The following is a 17,697-nucleotide window of genomic DNA, read 5'->3' on the forward strand; positions in this document are numbered from 1 at the left end:
ACCGCCCTCAATATTGTACAATGGTTTTTATTAAACTTGATTAAACTGGGATTCACTCACCAGTATTTCCTACTGATAAAATGTTTTAAACACGTGTTTCAGGTAACTAGTGTGAAGCCAATAAAAGTCAGCCGGAGAGCACTGAAGGCTTAGAAAAGTGACAATAAAAGTTACCTAATTAAAAAGAAGAATTGTTTTCAATAATTGGGGTTATTCCCTATAAATGTATCAAAATGAAAAAATCGGGTTTTGTCCCACTTATAAATGTATTATCAGAGAAACTTGGGTTTTATCCCATTTCTTTATTTTAAATAATTTGGTGTTTAACTCTGATAAGATATTTCCTAACTACAGTACTGATGAAACTTTCGGCTGCCAAAATGATAAACACCGATACCATTGAAACTGGCCGCGGCCGCCCGTTCCCGGGTAATTAGAGGACGGGGGTTGCGACAGAAGGTGGTATCAGAGCTATGCCACTGGTTTAAGCCCTTTAGGTGTTCTTTCAATACTTAAACCCTTAACCATTTGTGTTAGGAAATTAATGTCTTATGTGTTATCATATGAACATAAAATCTTAATATATTTATTATGATTTTTATGTTATATCACGAATCTTAAACTTCCAATATGTGTTACCCATATATGTTTCTTACAGTTATGCTGTATTATATATATATATATATATATATATATATATATATATATAGATATATATATATATAAACGATATATTAATAATATCTCGTCTTAAGTAAATTTGGTGATATATGATGTATCTATTATATCCATATATATGTATATATGTGAGAACATAATGCAATATAAATTTTATAACAATAATACAATGTTAATATTAATATTTTAATAATAATATAATATAAATGCAATTCAGATATGATACTTTGAAAATGTCATAATATGAATATTTAGATAATATGTATTATACCTAAATGATTTTATATCATTTAAATTCTCAGGATATGTAACACCTATTATATCTTACAATAAGATAGGCTATAAAAAGCGGATATATTCATAATATAATATTTAATTCTATACCCACGTATCTATGTGAATACAATTCAAAATAAACTATAGTAATATTATGATATTGGTATTAATATCTTAAATATAAGATAATACCCTTAGGTATGATATCACTAAAATATCATAATATAAAATATTATTCAATAAAAGCAGTATATTTTATGATTTATGATATAATTCAAGGGTTTTACTCGATTTAAAAGATATGTATTTGTCAAAGTTTTGATAAAACATACAATTATATTAATTTTGTTAAGATATAATGTTTCAGTATTGTTTAAATACAATAATTAAAATACTTTGTAAATCACTGTCTAATTCTTTATTACTTCTTTTCATATTATTAAATTTTAAATCTGTAGATTATTCATCAAAATTTGATAAGTTACATATAGTAAATATTGATGATAAGTAACATACTAGAAGATTTTTAATACACAAACGCTCTTTAAGAAAAATGTCTAATATATTATTTATCCTCATTAAATATTCTTAAATCCTGTTTTAAATTAAAATTAATAATAATAATATTTTTGAAAGAATAAAATATTTGGCTCTTGAATAAAGTTACAATAAAGAGGATTTTATAAAACGTAATCCTTAATTTAATAATGAACACGAATTATTACAGTTCGATGATTCAAAAATTTAAACACATATACGTATACAACAGGAGATGCAAAATATTCTATAAAACAGTATTTATGAAACCAGAATACGTACAACAACTAGATACTGTGTAATTAAATGATTTTAATACATAATACCTATGTATCAACAGGAAATAACTCAAAGACTTATTTGTAAGTCAAATGTATGTATATTTTATATATACAACTTGTATCAATATTATAAATAATATTTCATCCATGAAGTAAAATATGTACCAAAAATATTTAGTACGGTATAACAATATGGTCTAAAATATATATACATATATCTCTAGAGGAAACACTTTTTACCATTTGATAAGTTCGATTCATTTCTTAAACTATATTTAAGTCATATGATATAAGAATAATACTTCATTTCTTAATATGTTAAGAATAAAATTTAGAAACACTAAACTTTGTATTCTCTGTTATGATTCTTTAATAAATAAATATGATAAATTGAGATTCAAGTTCTAAGTACGTTATAACCAAAAATTGAGTCAACCTATCATTTAAAAGATTAAAAAAAAAAGAATTCAGAAGATTTATATTTCTATTAAATTTATTCCTTCTAATGAAATTCTTTTTATTCTAAAATATTATCTCTAATAAATTTAATAGAAATTTATTTGGTTAATATAAAGGAATAAACAAAAGTTATGGTAATAAATAGGATAGATAATACAATTAATTATGTAACTAGATTTTTATGAAATGATATTATATATATAAGAGAGGAAATTTTAAAAATTTTATTTTTATACGTATGTATATACAAGACACAATTTTCCTGATAATATATACAATATAAGAATCAAATGTCTCCTGTAAAAGGACAAGCTTTTATATATCAGAAAAAGCAAACACACATGTTTACTTAAGATCTATTTTAATACCCAGCTTTAATTCAAAGGATACCTTAAGGATATCTGTACTAGCACCACCTCTTGAAAAACAATAATGAGTCAATGACGGAAAATCTCAGAATTTCATATAAAGCTTTTATCTTTATTTTTGAATACCTATCCAGCCATGAGTTCTGGAAATATAATTAAATTAAGACAATATAAAAAAGTTATTGCACCAAAGGAAGAAACAACACATATAAAATATACATTTTCCTTATATTTTGATAAGATATATAGTAAGAGAAAATGTTAAAGTATGACATGTATATATATATATATATGTATATCTAAATATATCAACGCATAATCTTGATAGTTATGACTATAATTGTGCTAAACACAATGTGCCTGTATAATTGCGTAATTCTGTGATAATTATATCGAAACATGTTTGCAATTCAGATGTCAAAGGAAATAGCATGTGATCAAGAAGTTCAGGCTAGTAATGAAAACTCTTTGGATAAAAATACTATAGAAAATATAATAGCTCAAGGAATATCGAATGCCCTACCTTCGATCATTGAAGCTATTAAGATTTCTGTGCCTATAAACGAAGATCGTACTATACATTGTAGGCATACTCACCACTTTAAACCTAACCCTAGTTCCAAGGGAAGTCGTGATATTCGTATCAAAACTTCACCTTCCAAACGAAAGAAAACCACAACCTATGGATACTCCTATAAGGAATCCCGCTCCGACAAATCATGTAATGACCAAGAAATGGAACCAGCAATCGCGCAGCCTACCTGCAACAACAAAAAGCATTCAAGAAAACGCCATTTTAGGAAGACACTTCGCTGTAATTTCTGCAAGAAAGCTGGACATGCAGAGGAAGAATGTAGAAGGAAAACTAATGTATGCTATAAATGCGGAAACCCAGGCCACATTCGTCCCTACTGCCATAAACTATCTAAGGCACCCGAAAACGAGAATCGAAACCCCGATGAAGCTAAGGAGAACGCATAAATATTTACAACACCTGAAATAACCGCAACTTTTAAAATAAGCACCTTTATGTTTTGTCTACACTTAAGTATTAGTTGACTTTTGGTTCCAATCAAAACTTCATCAATAAAAGGTCTTTATTTTTCTTTTATAAAACCAACTCCCATTTGTCTCGTCTCTTGATAAATTCTTATGTCATACATGCATTGCTTGTCATACATGTGAATTTACTTCAGAAGATCATCTACTCATGAGTTTTAATAAATATTTTCGTTATACTCATTTTGATAAATTTCCCCCTTTGATTGTGAAAATGCTGACTTTTGATAATCAAGTCAACAAATTTCTTGGAAAACTCCTTACCAGATTTTTCATTGAAACCATTTCTTGTCAATACATATATCTATTGTTGGAATATGTCAAAACCAAGCTCAATTGTTTGACTTGGTCACAAAATACATTCAATTCAAAATCCCATATAATGAATTGAGATCATCATATTCGAGGTAATCTCATTATTTGAATCATAATAAACTTATTTAAAGTCTTCAATTTCAATATATCATTTGTTAAAACACGACACCTTGTGGTGGCGATTTCTTTGAAACATGGACTCATTTCATTTTCACACATGAGATACGAATTTATTGATTCATTATCCTAAACCAGTCCTAATATAATTTTGTGTTCAGATAAAGGTACCTAAATTCTTATTCAAACGTACCTCCAACGTTTCTTTCATTTTTGAATTAATCCTACAATATTCATTTCTTCTTTGGGCATCCTATCTTTTGAATATCCAGATTCACTTCATTGAAACTTTCAGACCATTTCGAGAACGGTGAATTAGTTCGGTCACCGTAAATCATTGAATTCTTTCAATCATTACAACACCTTGCGGTGTCTGTGTAAAGTTGTAGCTTGAGCTAATTAATATCCCTAATCATATTAGTTCATACGTAATTTGTTTGACTCATCATTCAAGTAGTAGGGATACAATTATGTATTAAGGAAATGATAAACTAAATTCTATTGTATTATCCGGTGTATCCCTGCCGCTTAAATAAATGTCACTGATTTCTGGTTTGATCATTGACAAAGCATTTTTCATACTTCCATTCTCAAATTGAGATTATTGATTCAGAATCTCCCTCAATTGATGATCAAAGTAAGTTCTTTTCTGGCATTGAATCCTATTGTTTCTACAAATTATTGCATTTCGGATTCTATGCCAATCAAATCTCTCTTTTGACTTATGAAACTTAGTCACCTTGATGATTGTACCATTTCATCTCATTTAGTTAACATCAATTCCTGAAACTAAGTTTTGAGACCATGAAATTCCAACTATCCTATGATATCTTTATATTTATCTTTTACACCTTGATAACTAACTAAAAGACGTGACGTAACCCCAAGAAGATATCGTAGTCCAAATCTCGAGGACGAGATTTAAAACAAGGTGGGGAGGATGTAACATTCGCAAAATTTTAAATTTAAAATAAAGTTATTACACGAATAGATCATGGGTAAGTTGACTGTTAGAAAAATGAAGTACCTAGACGGGGCTAGTAACCGTTTAATAATTAACTTATAAAAATACATTATATTTGGAACTACTCCGTTTTTAATGAAATTTGGTTAGACACAAATATTCTCATTCTAATGACATATTCATTGTTTTATAAAATGTTATATTTTAAAAGTTATACGCGTCAAATAAGTGAAGCATCTGAATTACTTATAATATATATATAAATATAAATATATATATATATATATATATATATATATAAAATAATAATAATAATAATCAAATTTAGTGAATTGTAATGAAACTTTAACAAAATAATAATTAAAATTAAATAAACTTAACAATAGGATGGATATGTATATGACCTTTTAAAAGATAAAATAATAATAAAATCTACACTTAACATTTGAATTGATTGTGAGAGGATACGTGGAAGCCAAATGAACAGAAGGAATCTTTTGTCATCTACGTAGGCAGTAAGATATCCTCCTATAAATAGAATGGATGAATGTCTAAAAGGTTGTTCACACATTTTCTTTTCAATCTCTCAATCTCGCTCTCTACTATATATATATATATATATATATATATTTACCTCATAATAATAATAATAATAATAATAATAATAATAATAATAATAATAATAATAATAATAATAATAATAATAATAATAAAGCCCTATCCCGTTTTAAGTATTTTAATCCCTATTCACTGATACCCTGTCCGATTAATCTGGAGCCCGTAACGCATGTCAAGGCTCTGCATAAATTCGTTGGGGTTCTGTCTGGTGACGTAGGGATAAAGTTGAATTGGGTTACTATACTTAACGCGAGTGCATTATATATTTTATTAAATAGTTCAGGAGTTATACCCAAGATATAACAACTCTCCTAGAATTATTAGAACACCCCTATAAGTCCTAAAATACATCCCGTATATGAAAAACGGTCCCGAATACCCTTATTTTTGTAAAAATAAAATAAAAACAAATCTGCAAGCTGCTCGCGGGCCGCGTAGCCCTCTTCCAATTTCCGCGACAGCTTAATGTCAGGAAAAGACCCGATGCGACCACATGTCAATGACTCAGCAAACCTCGTTGCCGCATTAGGGCCCTCACGGGCCGTGTAAACTCCTTGTCTGGCTTTCGCGGGGCGCGACAAAGTGCTGTATCAGCACTATAAATAGCCTCGATCGGATTCAGTTGAATTCGTTCAAATTTTTCATACTCTCTCAATATTCTGCATAGCAACTATAATACCCGGGCATTATACCCCCTAAATAGCGAAGCTCTGCCTCGTTGTAAGTATTATAACCCCCGGTTACGTATTAGATACGTTGCCCGATTGATCTAGTGCTCCGTAACGGCTGTCAAGGTTCTGCCCGACGTCGTCATTGGAGTTCTGTCTCGGGGAGGGTATAACTAATGTAAATTTGGGTAATTATGCTAACACGGGTGCATTGTTTAATTTATAGATTATAACCAGGAAGCCACAGGAAATTTCCTAAAATAGCAATGTGAGTAATCTCCTTTTTGTTAAGTGTTTTACAAAACCTCACTTAATTAATAATGTATTAAACAGTTATTGAGTATTTGTATTCTACAATTATCGTCAGTATGTTGGGGTTTTGTATACAAAATTTGTTACTACCTTGCGAGGAGTAACATGACCACAAGTCGGGTTGACAGTACCGTGGGTGGTAATTGAATAGATGGAAACAAATGTAATTGCGCGACCGCCCTCAATACTGTACAATGGTTTTTATTAAACTTGATTAAACTGGGATTCACTCACCAGCATTTCCTGCTGATAAAATGTTTTAAGCACGTGTTTCAGGTAACTTAGTGTGAAGCCAATAAAAGCCAGCTGGAGAGCACTGAAGGCTTAGAAAAGTGGCAATAAAAGTTACCTAATTAAAAAGAAGAATTGTTTTCAATAATTGGGGTTATTCCCTATAAATGTATCAAAATGAAAAAATCTGGTTTTGTCCCACTTATAAATGTATGATCTGAGAAACTTGGGTTTTATCCCATTTCTTTATTTTAAATAATTTGGTGTTTAACTCTGATTAGATATTTCCTAAGTACGGTCCTGATGAAACTTTCCGCTGCCAAAATGATAAACACCGATACAACTGAAACTGGCTGCGGCCGCCCGTTCACGGGTAATTAGAGGACGGGGGTTGCGACAATTCCCGGTCCTTACCAACTTGAACCCAAGGAAGTAAATGATAGTGGCATTAGGACTAACCCATTTTCCTTTCAAAACCATTATTTTTCATTCTTTATCACCTACCCAAAATCCCCCTAGTTAACCCCTTTGAGCCTAAACCTTTTTGTTTCAAACCCCACAAAACAAACACACATCACCTACCAAAACCTTTTTCTTTTCAACCCCTTTTGTTTTAGTAAAAAGCTCGGTTATCTTGTGACCCAAAAAAAAATGAAAGTCTTGCAATAAACAAACAAGTTCCTCAAAGAAATCTTGTTTGAATGTGCTTAGTTTGAATAAAAGTCACAAAAACAAAGAAGTTTTACGACAACCAATGCTTTTTATGCTTTTCGCAATTTTTACTAACCACTAACCAAAAACCACTTACCCTTAGCACAAGCCTAACCCTTCCCCAAGTCCTCTTGATATTTACATAGGTTTATAGTTAAGAAGGAGGAGGTTTGATCGCTTGGCAAGCATATGGTAGAAGTAAGTTCCACGCCAGTCTCGAGTGTTTCACAAAAATACACAAATCGGCCGAGTAATGAGTGATCTTCGTGAGGTATGTGAACTTGTATATAAATGGAATTAAAGAGGCATGTTATGCCCAAATAAATAATTTTTCTTATAAAATGTTCTAAATAAATCATGACGAATAGGATACTAAATAAGATAAAAATAAAACTCAATAAAGATCTTGGATTCCCTACACTCAAGATAAGCCCAAAACTTCTTCTCTACCTCTTCCCTTTGGGTGTGTAAGCCACATATTAAAGAGTTTGACTTGAGGACAAGCAAAGTTCAAGTGTGGGGGTATTTGATGTGTGCAAAATGCAACATATAAATTACATCAAACGAGGCATAAAACTAACCCTTTTTTAGTACTAATGTTAGAAAAAGTGTGTTTCTTTCTTCCTTTTGAATTTACAGGACCAAACAATCTTAAAAGAACAAAAGGAGCAAATAAGCAGCCAAAACCAACATAAATACAAAAAGAAGGAATAAACGTGACATGCCCGACCCCTCGGCAGCATCTCCCAAAGCAAAAACAAGAAAACAGAGCCTGACCACGAGGTTGTGCCCAGCTGGGCATGGGGTGTGGTCAGGAGCGTGCACAACAAGACAAACCTACAGAAGCTTCTACGCCCACCACGGGGGCGTGCCCAGCTCAACACTGGGCTTGGACAACTCTAAGATACGCAGAATCTTGATTGTACAACAAAGAGTTGACCACGGGGCCGTGCCCAGGAGACACGGGGTCGTGTGGGGCCCTCTGCTGACACATGCAATTAATGAAGGAAGAGAAAAGGATGGCCATGGGCCGTTTTGGATGGACACGGTGCCATGGCCAGGGCTCTATTCTAGCTATAAAAAAGGGTGCTTGGTTCACTTGAAAGGCATCTCTTGGCAAACCACTACTCTCCCACTTTGCCACCACTCCACCACCACTACAACACCAACACCCACCACCATCATCCATCATCCATCTTTAGAGTGTGTAGTAGTCTCGGGATCCAAGATTGATTGTAAGAGTTCTTTCCAATCAAAGGCCATGTTTGGCTAAGCCTCTTATATCACTTGGTGAAGACAAGTTTTTAATGTATTACTTTTGATTTTTAATCTTTCGGCACTTTTTATTTGGGTTTGTATTAATGACTTTAATAACTAGTTTCTTATGTTGAAGGTGAATTTTCTTTATCATTTCTTCATGGTGTCTTGAGGATACTTTACTGTCTATATAAAGTAAATGATGTCATCATTCGTGTCTTTACGGTCTATATAAAGCGCATTAACTACCTGGAAGGGGTTAGGGGGATGGTTTGGTAAAGTTCTTGTCTCGTTCAGTGTATAGATCCTGCGAGGACATGGTTCAAGCTTACTAGGACCTCCTTCAATACCCAATGGTATTGGTTCAAGCTTACTAGGACCTCCTTCAATACCCAATTGACTTTGGAGGAAATTGGGATGATCATTTACCATTAATAGAATTTTCCTACAATAACAGCTATCATACCAGCATCAATGCTGCACCATTTGAAGCACTTTATGGACGAAAGTGCCGAACTCCAGTCTGTTGGGCAGAGATAAGATAAAAACAACTATCTGAACCAGAGATAGTGCAAGAAACAACAGACAAGATTATTCAAGTCAATGAAAGACTAAAGGCAGCAAGAGATCGTCAAAAGAGTTATGCATATAACAGACGAAACCATTGGAATTTCAAGTTAGAGATAAGGTATTATTAAAATTTTCTCCATGGAAAGGAGTAGTCAGATTCGTTAAAAGAGGAAAGCTAAGCCCAAGGTATGTCGGACCTTTTGAGATTATCAAAAGAATAGGACCAGTAGCTTATCAGCTACAATTTCCAGAAGAAATGGCAGGAATACATGATGTGTTTCATGTATGTAATCATAAGAAATGCTTAGCAGACGAATCACTGGTAGTACCACTTCAGGACATAGAGGTAAATGAGAAGCTTAAGTTTGTAGAGAAACCACTATAGATTAAAGATAGAAAGATCAAGAATCTCAAACACAAGCGATTAGTTTTACTCAAAGTAAAATGGGATTCAAGGAGAGGACCAGAATACACATTGGAACTCGAGTCAGAAATGCAACGGAAATATCTACACCTGTTCTAGTGAATTTCGAGGACGAGATTTAATACAAGGTGGAGAGGATATAACAACCCACAAAAACACCCCTAAACGACCTAAATATACCCCGTATACTCTAAATTACACCTGTATAACTATAATTTTTATAAAAATCAAATATAACAAGAAATACATGTCGCTCGCGGGCCGCGACCAAGCTCGCCAGGTGAGTCGCGGGGCGTGACTAAGAGCTATCTGGCGAAACCTCAACGTGCCACGTGGCACGACACACGGCAAACCTATACTGGTGACTAACCAGACCTAGCCGTAGCTAGGTCTGGCTCGCGGGGCGCGAAGCCCAGACCCCAGTGGGTCGGGGGGCTCGAGGGAACTGAAATTTAGCTATAAAAGGAGACCTTCGGCCTCAGTTTTAGTCGCTCAATTCTTTTCTTTCTCTCTGTCCCTATAATAGGTAAACGCTACTCGGTATTATACCCCTAAGTAACGAAGCTCTGCCCCGTTGTAAGTATTTTAACCCCCGATCACTAATTCGTTACCCTACCCGATTGATCTAGGGCTCCGTAACGCATGTCAAGGCTCCGCCTGACTCAGTTTGTTGGAGTTCCGTCTCTTGTTGTAAGGCTAATGTGATTTGGGTTATTTTACTAACACCTGTGCATTGTTTAATTTAATTAGAAAATAATCAGGAAGCAACAAGAAGCTATAAAAACACCTAAGTCTACAAAGTGAGTCATTCTCTTTTTCTACCAAATTGTTTTACAAAACCTCATATATTTCAGTTATACTTATAGTGATTGAGTCTATGTATTCTACAATTGCTGCCAGTGTGTGGGGTTTTGTATACACTACTAGTAATCTGTTACTATTGGACAATGAGTTAGCGAATGAGTAACATGACCACAGTCATGGAACTGCCAACATGACAAATACTGAATCAGTATATTGGTAGATATAAACATTGTAATTGCTCACAATACTGTAAAGTTATAAAAGCTTGTTTTGATTAAATTGGGATGCACTCGCCAGTATTTCTTGCTGATAAAACCTTTTTAAAATGCGTTTCAGGTAACTTAATGTGAAGCTGTAAGAAAGGAGATTTCTAAATAAAAAGGAGATTTTGTTTTCAATAATTAGGGTTTATCCCTATAAATGTATTATCAATGGAACATGGGTTTTATCCCATTTATGTATTATAAAAGTTTGGTGTTTAAAACTTTGAGATTTATTTCCTAACTACGACCCTGATGTTTTATTTTCACTGCCAAATTAATAAACACCGATACCACCTGCTCTGTGTTCTCATGGCGCTCGTTCCCGGGGTAGGGGTCGGGGGCTGCGACACCAAAAGACACAATTACCTTCCTTATTTTTTTTCTTGGGATTTGCTATTAAGTTTTTTATAACTTGTAACTGCAATTGTGTGTCAACGAAAAAAAGAAGGTTTTTCGTATTCAAGTTCTGCGGATTTGGCTTCCATCTTTTCTTTTTTTGAATACGCTGCCACTACTAGTACTACCCACCACAGTGTTGTCTCTAAGGAAGCTGAACCACGATTGTGTTTTGGTTCTGTTTAGAGACCAACAAAGAATAGTCGCCGCCGTCTGTTGCGGTCTTGTTGCCGAACATTATAAACTCGTCGCCGACTGGGAGCACACAGGTCATATTGTTTCAATATTTTTCTGATTGGGTTGTTCGATTCGGGTTTGAGTGTTCAAGTTTCGGTGTTATTCGGGGTTGTTGTTCGGGTTTGCTTTGATTGTGTGGTTGGGTATTTGTTGACAGGAGTGCCTGATTCGGTTTGTTTTTTTTTTTACTGTGATCATCCACTTTGATTATTGGTTTTATCTCGTTTGCTATGGCTGAAGACGGGAAATTTCAGATTGAGAAGTTCAATGGAACCGATTTCAGTTGGTGGAAGATGCAAGTAGAAGCTTTGTTATGTCAAAAGGATCTGGACATGGTTATGTGAAGGATAAGCCTGCGAAGATGGAAAAAGCTGATTGGGTATTGAAAGACAAAAGAGCGAGGGCTGTTATTACATTGGCACTGACTAAAAGTGTGGCGTTCAATATCATGAAGGAGACTACTGCGTATGGTATGATGAATGCACTCTCAAATATATATGAAAAGCCTTCGGCTGCTAACAAAGTATTTCTAATTCGAGAGCTTGTGAACACAAGGATGCGAAAAGGAAGCTCAGTGACTGCTCACATTAACAACCTCAATTCAATCTTGGCAAGACTTGTATCAGTTGGGATTAAGTTCGAGGATGAGGTTCAGGCTCTATTGTTGTTATCATCTCTACCTGACAGTTGGTCTGGAATTGTGACTGCAATTTCAAGTTCTTCAGGGATAACTGGTTTCACATTTGAAGGTATTTGGGATCTCATTCTGAGTGAGGATGTCAGAAGGAGAAGTTCGGGTGAATCATCAAATAGTGAGTTACTGAATGTTGGTAGAGGTCGGGGAAATAACAGGAACAGTGGGAGTCGGGGAAGGATTTTGTTTAGAAGTCGGAATAATGTGAGGTGTTGGGGCTGCAATGAGGCAGGACACATTAAAAGTGAGTGTCCGAACTCCAAGAAGAAGGAGATTAACAGTGTTGTTGGGGATGTCTCTGATGATGAGGCATTGTTACTTAGTATGGAGAGCTTTGTGGACTCTTGGGTCTTGGATTCAGGGGCTTCATTTAACGCCATAGAAAACGAAGAAACGACGGTGAATCTGAAAAAAGGTGATTTTGGAAAGGTACTATTAGCCAATGACGAGATTCTTGAGGTAACGGGCATGGGTGATATTCAGTTGGTTACTCCATTAGGAACTACATGGAACCTGAAAAATGTTAGGGTGATTCCGGGTCTGAAGAGGAAACTGATTTCTGTTAGTCAGCTGGATGAACAAGGATTGGAAGGTGGTCATTGGTAATCTGGTTATTGCTTGTGGTATGAAGCGTGGGTCATTATACATGGTTGAGGTACCTGCTGAGGGAAGTATGACCGTCCCCGTTAAGCATGACAAAATCTGGTTCGCTAAATCTGTTACTAAGAGAGTTCATTTTGCAAACGTGAACTCTGGAGTAGGGATGTTAGCTGAACGAGTTAGAAATTCGAAAACATTCAGGGGATTTAGTGACAGTGGGAGCATGGGGCGTGTTCCGGGTACAGTTACGAAGAACCATTGGGTTTTGAAGACTACGACTGAAAAGTTCTCTCCCGTGGATTGTTTGCCGAGTTTGGAGAGTGTTGGTGATCCTTGGTGTATCTCTGGATCTAGTGGAGTGTCCAAACCGGTGAGACAGAGGATGGGTCGTTAGCTGATTTAGCTACGATTGAGTTGGAGCTCGGAGGAGCTTCAACTGGCCCTTCTGGTACATGATGATGATGGGCGGGTGCAACTAGAGGATTTGAAGATTACTGGATGACTGGGTTGCTTTGTGCTTGGAGGGCGTGGTCGCAAGCCTTCAAGTGGGAGATTGTCAGGTTTGTGAAGGCTTAGAGACTTTGGGTCCATTTTAGCCCATGTTAGGTTTCTTGGGGCCCATGATAAAAACCCTAGTTCTATCTCTATATATACCTATTCATTGTATTGTAATCTTGGTTCTGAGCATAATAAAAATATATCTAGTTGCAGCCCGTGGACGTAGGATTCACACCGAATCCGAACCACGTAAATTCTCGTGTGTTGTTTATTGCTTTTGTGTGTGTGTGTGATAGTGTGTTCCGCTGCGTGTTGTTCTGACCGATACCTAACAGATTCAACAAAAGCGGTAGATGAGAAAAGACTCATGCAACAAAAACATGATTATCCAAATATTTCCAATTAAAAGATGTCCCGATGCAGGTTGCACAATGTTCAAATGCAAAAGAAATATGGGATCCGATTAAAATACGATACCTAGGAGCAAATCTAGTTCAGAAAACATGGATGCAAACCTTGAGGAGCGAGAATTAGAGGCTTTGAAGATGAAAGAAACTGAAACCATGAGTGAGTTAACATGTAAGGTAGGCAGTATAAGAGCTAAGTTTAAAAGCCTTCGTACTACTCTTAAAGATAAGGTAATTACAACGAAATTGCTTAACTCGGTTCCAAAGAAGTTCCTACCAATTGTGGCATCTATTGAGCATTATTCAGAGGTTTGCATACTGTCATTTTAGGAAGCAGTTGAAGACGAATAACGTTTGAAGAACAACTTAAAGTCAAGATGAACCAGAGGAAAATAATCAAAGTAAGTTCCTGACGGCAAGTTCAAATCAACATCCTGAAGGTTGGCACCATGGAAAAGGACATGGTGATCAAGGCCGTGGTTGGGGTTGTGGAACAGGCTTTGGTAAAGGAGAAAGAGGACTTTGAAGAGGTACGGATCAACGAAATAAAGACAAGAGTTAGTTTTGGTGCTACGAATGTGGTGAATCCGGTCACTTTGCTTACGAATGCACCAAGTGGAAAAATAGGGAGACAGAGGAGGAGCCAGAAGCTCATCTTGTTTGGGATGAAGTATCAACGTTATTGTAAAGGCTAACGATCAAGAAGATCTCTTCTAAACAAATTTATCTTTAGGGGGGGGGGGGGGGTGGGGGATTCTTGATTTATAAACTGAAATTATGTTTTATTATATTATGACTTGGATTTTTATGTCTAAACTATACGAGTCAGTATGTAGATATGTAGAAGTAAGTTTAGAAACGATACGCAGTTTAGGTCTAAGGCGTGTTTGTTCATGTCTTGTATTAAACCAAATCTGTTAATGAAAGTTACGATTCTGATCATTGTTCTTCAACATATATAGCTATCCATTGATAAATCTTTTTTTCATTAAATTTGATTTCTTTTAAGTCATCACGAATCAATTAAATGTGCATTTCACAAGGGAAAATTGAATAAGAAATAAGCAATCCTAATATCTATCACCATCCTCACACAAAAATGAAATGTAAAAAAAATGCAAATAAGTTTTAGAACTTTGCCTTGAGCAGATCCACCACTTTCTTATCCACTTGGAACGCCTTAGCTAGAATGTCACTCGAAATTGTTGGGTTTGATCCAAAAACAGCATTTCCAACGAATATAGCACCAGGGTTTTGACTACTTAATGCACCAATAGCAACGGCACTTTTGTTTCCAACATTCTGTTGGAAGTGAACAAGTCCTACTGGGAACACAAACACATCACCCTTATATAGTACCTTGGTGATAAGCCTGTATTCTGGATACGAGGTAATAAATCCAACCTGAAGTGTGCCTTCTAAAACGGTAATGATCTCGGTGGCTCGTGGGTGCGTGTGAGGTGGGTTGATTCCCCAAGGTGCATAGTCAATCCGGACCATTGAGATGCCTAAAGTGTTGAGCCCAGGTAACTGAGCTACAGTCACAGGCTGCACCATAAATCCAAAAGGGTTTGATGTGTTGCCCCTAAGATGCAGACCCCTGAAGTAAAAGTCATTGGCTTGAATTTGCATAGGATTCTTGCAGGCCATGCCATTTATAAAAACTGCAAAGAAATGTTGGTTAGATAATACATAACATCAAACCCGGCCTCTAGTAAGGTTTCAGGTTCAAATCACTGCTCAGCGCAAGTTCAAGTCGCGACTTACATAATCCTGTTAGTTAATAGGGTATTGGCGGGAGTTTTCCTATCACGGGTTCTCTTGGCTTAAATAAAAAAGAAAAAAATGAAATCTAAGTTACACACCTGAGCTATTCGGATCGGCTACACAGAAATCTTGAAGGGGTTTGGGATCAAAGGCAAAAGTCAAACAGCAGAAAGAAAAAGCTAATAAAGTGATCAAGTGGCACATCTCTTTCGCCATAACCAACCCTGCAATTCTAGATAATATTGTTGGATGAATATACTTTGCAACTGGAACTAGAAAATAGAAACCGGTGAGTGTTAAAAGAATTGGTTTTGAGATCCATATATATATAGGGCTACGTAATCAAGACCTCGAATTCATGACATATTATTTAAAATATTTAAAGAAGAGGACATGGGAAATTTATGATAAATGTTAGCATTTGCACGAACACATGAAAAAAAGTTGAGATTGTCTGTTCTTGTTGTGTAGTAGAATGTAGCACTCAAAGAATTGGTGAAGCATGCCTTTGTGTACACATCATATGATCTAAATGATGATGACTCCTTTTAAGGACCAAAACTTTGATTATTTCTTCTTTACCAGACAATTCATTATTATTAGGAATGGCATCTTGTCTATATACTGTTGCTGCATTGTTGACCTGGCCATTGAGATAGCTGAAAGCTGTTGATGTACTTGATTTATAATGCTTTTTGTGGAGCACCTTATCTTTAATAATAATGTGTTTCTGGCTTGCTAGATATATTGTTATATAGTTGTACTTTATAACTCGTATAAATGTTCTTTATACTTGTTTGTTAATCATTCTAACAATTTGCATAGTATCATTTCAGTTTTTGCACGCCTTGTGTCTGCTCTCACTATGTCCCTATAGCAAAAAGTTGAGCAAATTCGGCCTTCTTCCCTATGATTCATTTAATGACTTTTCCGTTTTTGTTGCCCCAGCACTAATTAATAGTGTGACTGTCTTATTCTACATGTCCTAATAGAATCATACTTAGACTATCCACTATCACAACCCAACCCAACCTAATCTTTTATTAAAATATTAATTTCTTTCTCTTCCACCTACTCAACCCAACCCAATCCAATTTTTCACCCACTATCACAACCCAACCTAAACTAGTATTTTATTATATAAAGAAATAGAAGTTAAATAATAAAAAAGGGAAAAGAATTAAATATTATAAAGAAATAGAAGTTAAATAATATAAAATAAAATAAAGAATTAATATTATGTTGGTTGTTGGTTGCAACTATTGGTTGTCATACCAACCTGGTTGTCAATAAATTTCAATTATTTAATTAAACAAATTTCCTATAATTTTGTCTTATTTGCCAAGTGGCAACCGTTTGTGCAATTTGGTCACCATAGTGGGTAGTCTTATAGACATGCCATATATCATATACTTTTTCTAACAGCCAACAGAATCAATCCCGAGCACTTTCGGGGCATCAACTGGACCAAACGGAGTACTCCGAGAGTAAACAGAGTCCACCACCAATTCCAGGGAAAACTCGGTAACCCACCCACCCGTAGGCATGAGTGAAATTACCGGTAAAACCCGTTTGCCTCAAGGATCGATCCCAAGTTTCCCTGGGTCTCATATCATTGCCCACCAGAGAGTGACTCACTCTGCACCAAATGCGAGTTGAACTTGCATCTCCCAAGAGAAATGCAACTCTTCCACCACATTTTTATGTGTTTTCTAGCTATTGCGTTTTAGAAAAACACATTTTTTAAGTGTTTTTAGTCCATTGCGTTTTAGATACTGAAGAGGGGATACACAATTAGAACACACTTGTAATCATGTATCATTATTATAAATTAAAAATAATAAAATACTCGTTTTTATGAAGTAATTAAACAAACTTTACATATGAATAAGTTTAAAAATCATTGGGGGAATTACCCTTTTAAAAATTTTCATATGTTTTAAATTTTTTAATTACTTAAGCATTTAAAATTATGTAGAATTACAAGTTTATTCTCCTTATGATTATTATAACACATGAGTCGTTAAACCCATGCAAGGGTTTGGGCATCTCACTTGAGTAGCACTCCAAAATTAATAAAGATAATTGATATACAGGGTATTTAAAAAAAATTAATATATAGCGGCAGGATTTAGGGAAAACGTCTAAAAGTGTGAAAACGGTGAGGGCGCCCGTCATTCGTTGGA

General features: G+C 35.0%; 1 protein-coding gene across 1 annotated transcript; it reads right to left on the reverse strand.

Annotated features, from left to right (window-relative positions):
• Positions 1-14,709: 14,709 nt before the first annotated feature.
• On the reverse strand, positions 14,710-16,029 carry LOC110929692 (putative germin-like protein 2-1). Its single transcript, XM_022172871.2, has 2 exons — positions 15,610-16,029; positions 14,710-15,408 (listed from the first exon to the last, which is right to left on the reverse strand). Exons 1-2 carry the CDS (start codon positions 15,725-15,727, stop codon positions 14,873-14,875), a joined length of 654 nt encoding a protein of 217 aa, XP_022028563.1. The 5' UTR covers positions 15,728-16,029; the 3' UTR covers positions 14,710-14,872.
• Between the last annotated feature and the right edge of the window lie 1,668 nt (positions 16,030-17,697).

The sequence above is a fragment of the Helianthus annuus genome, chromosome 3, assembly GCF_002127325.2.
Source record: "Helianthus annuus cultivar XRQ/B chromosome 3, HanXRQr2.0-SUNRISE, whole genome shotgun sequence".
Lineage (NCBI taxonomy): Eukaryota > Viridiplantae > Streptophyta > Magnoliopsida > Asterales > Asteraceae > Helianthus > Helianthus annuus.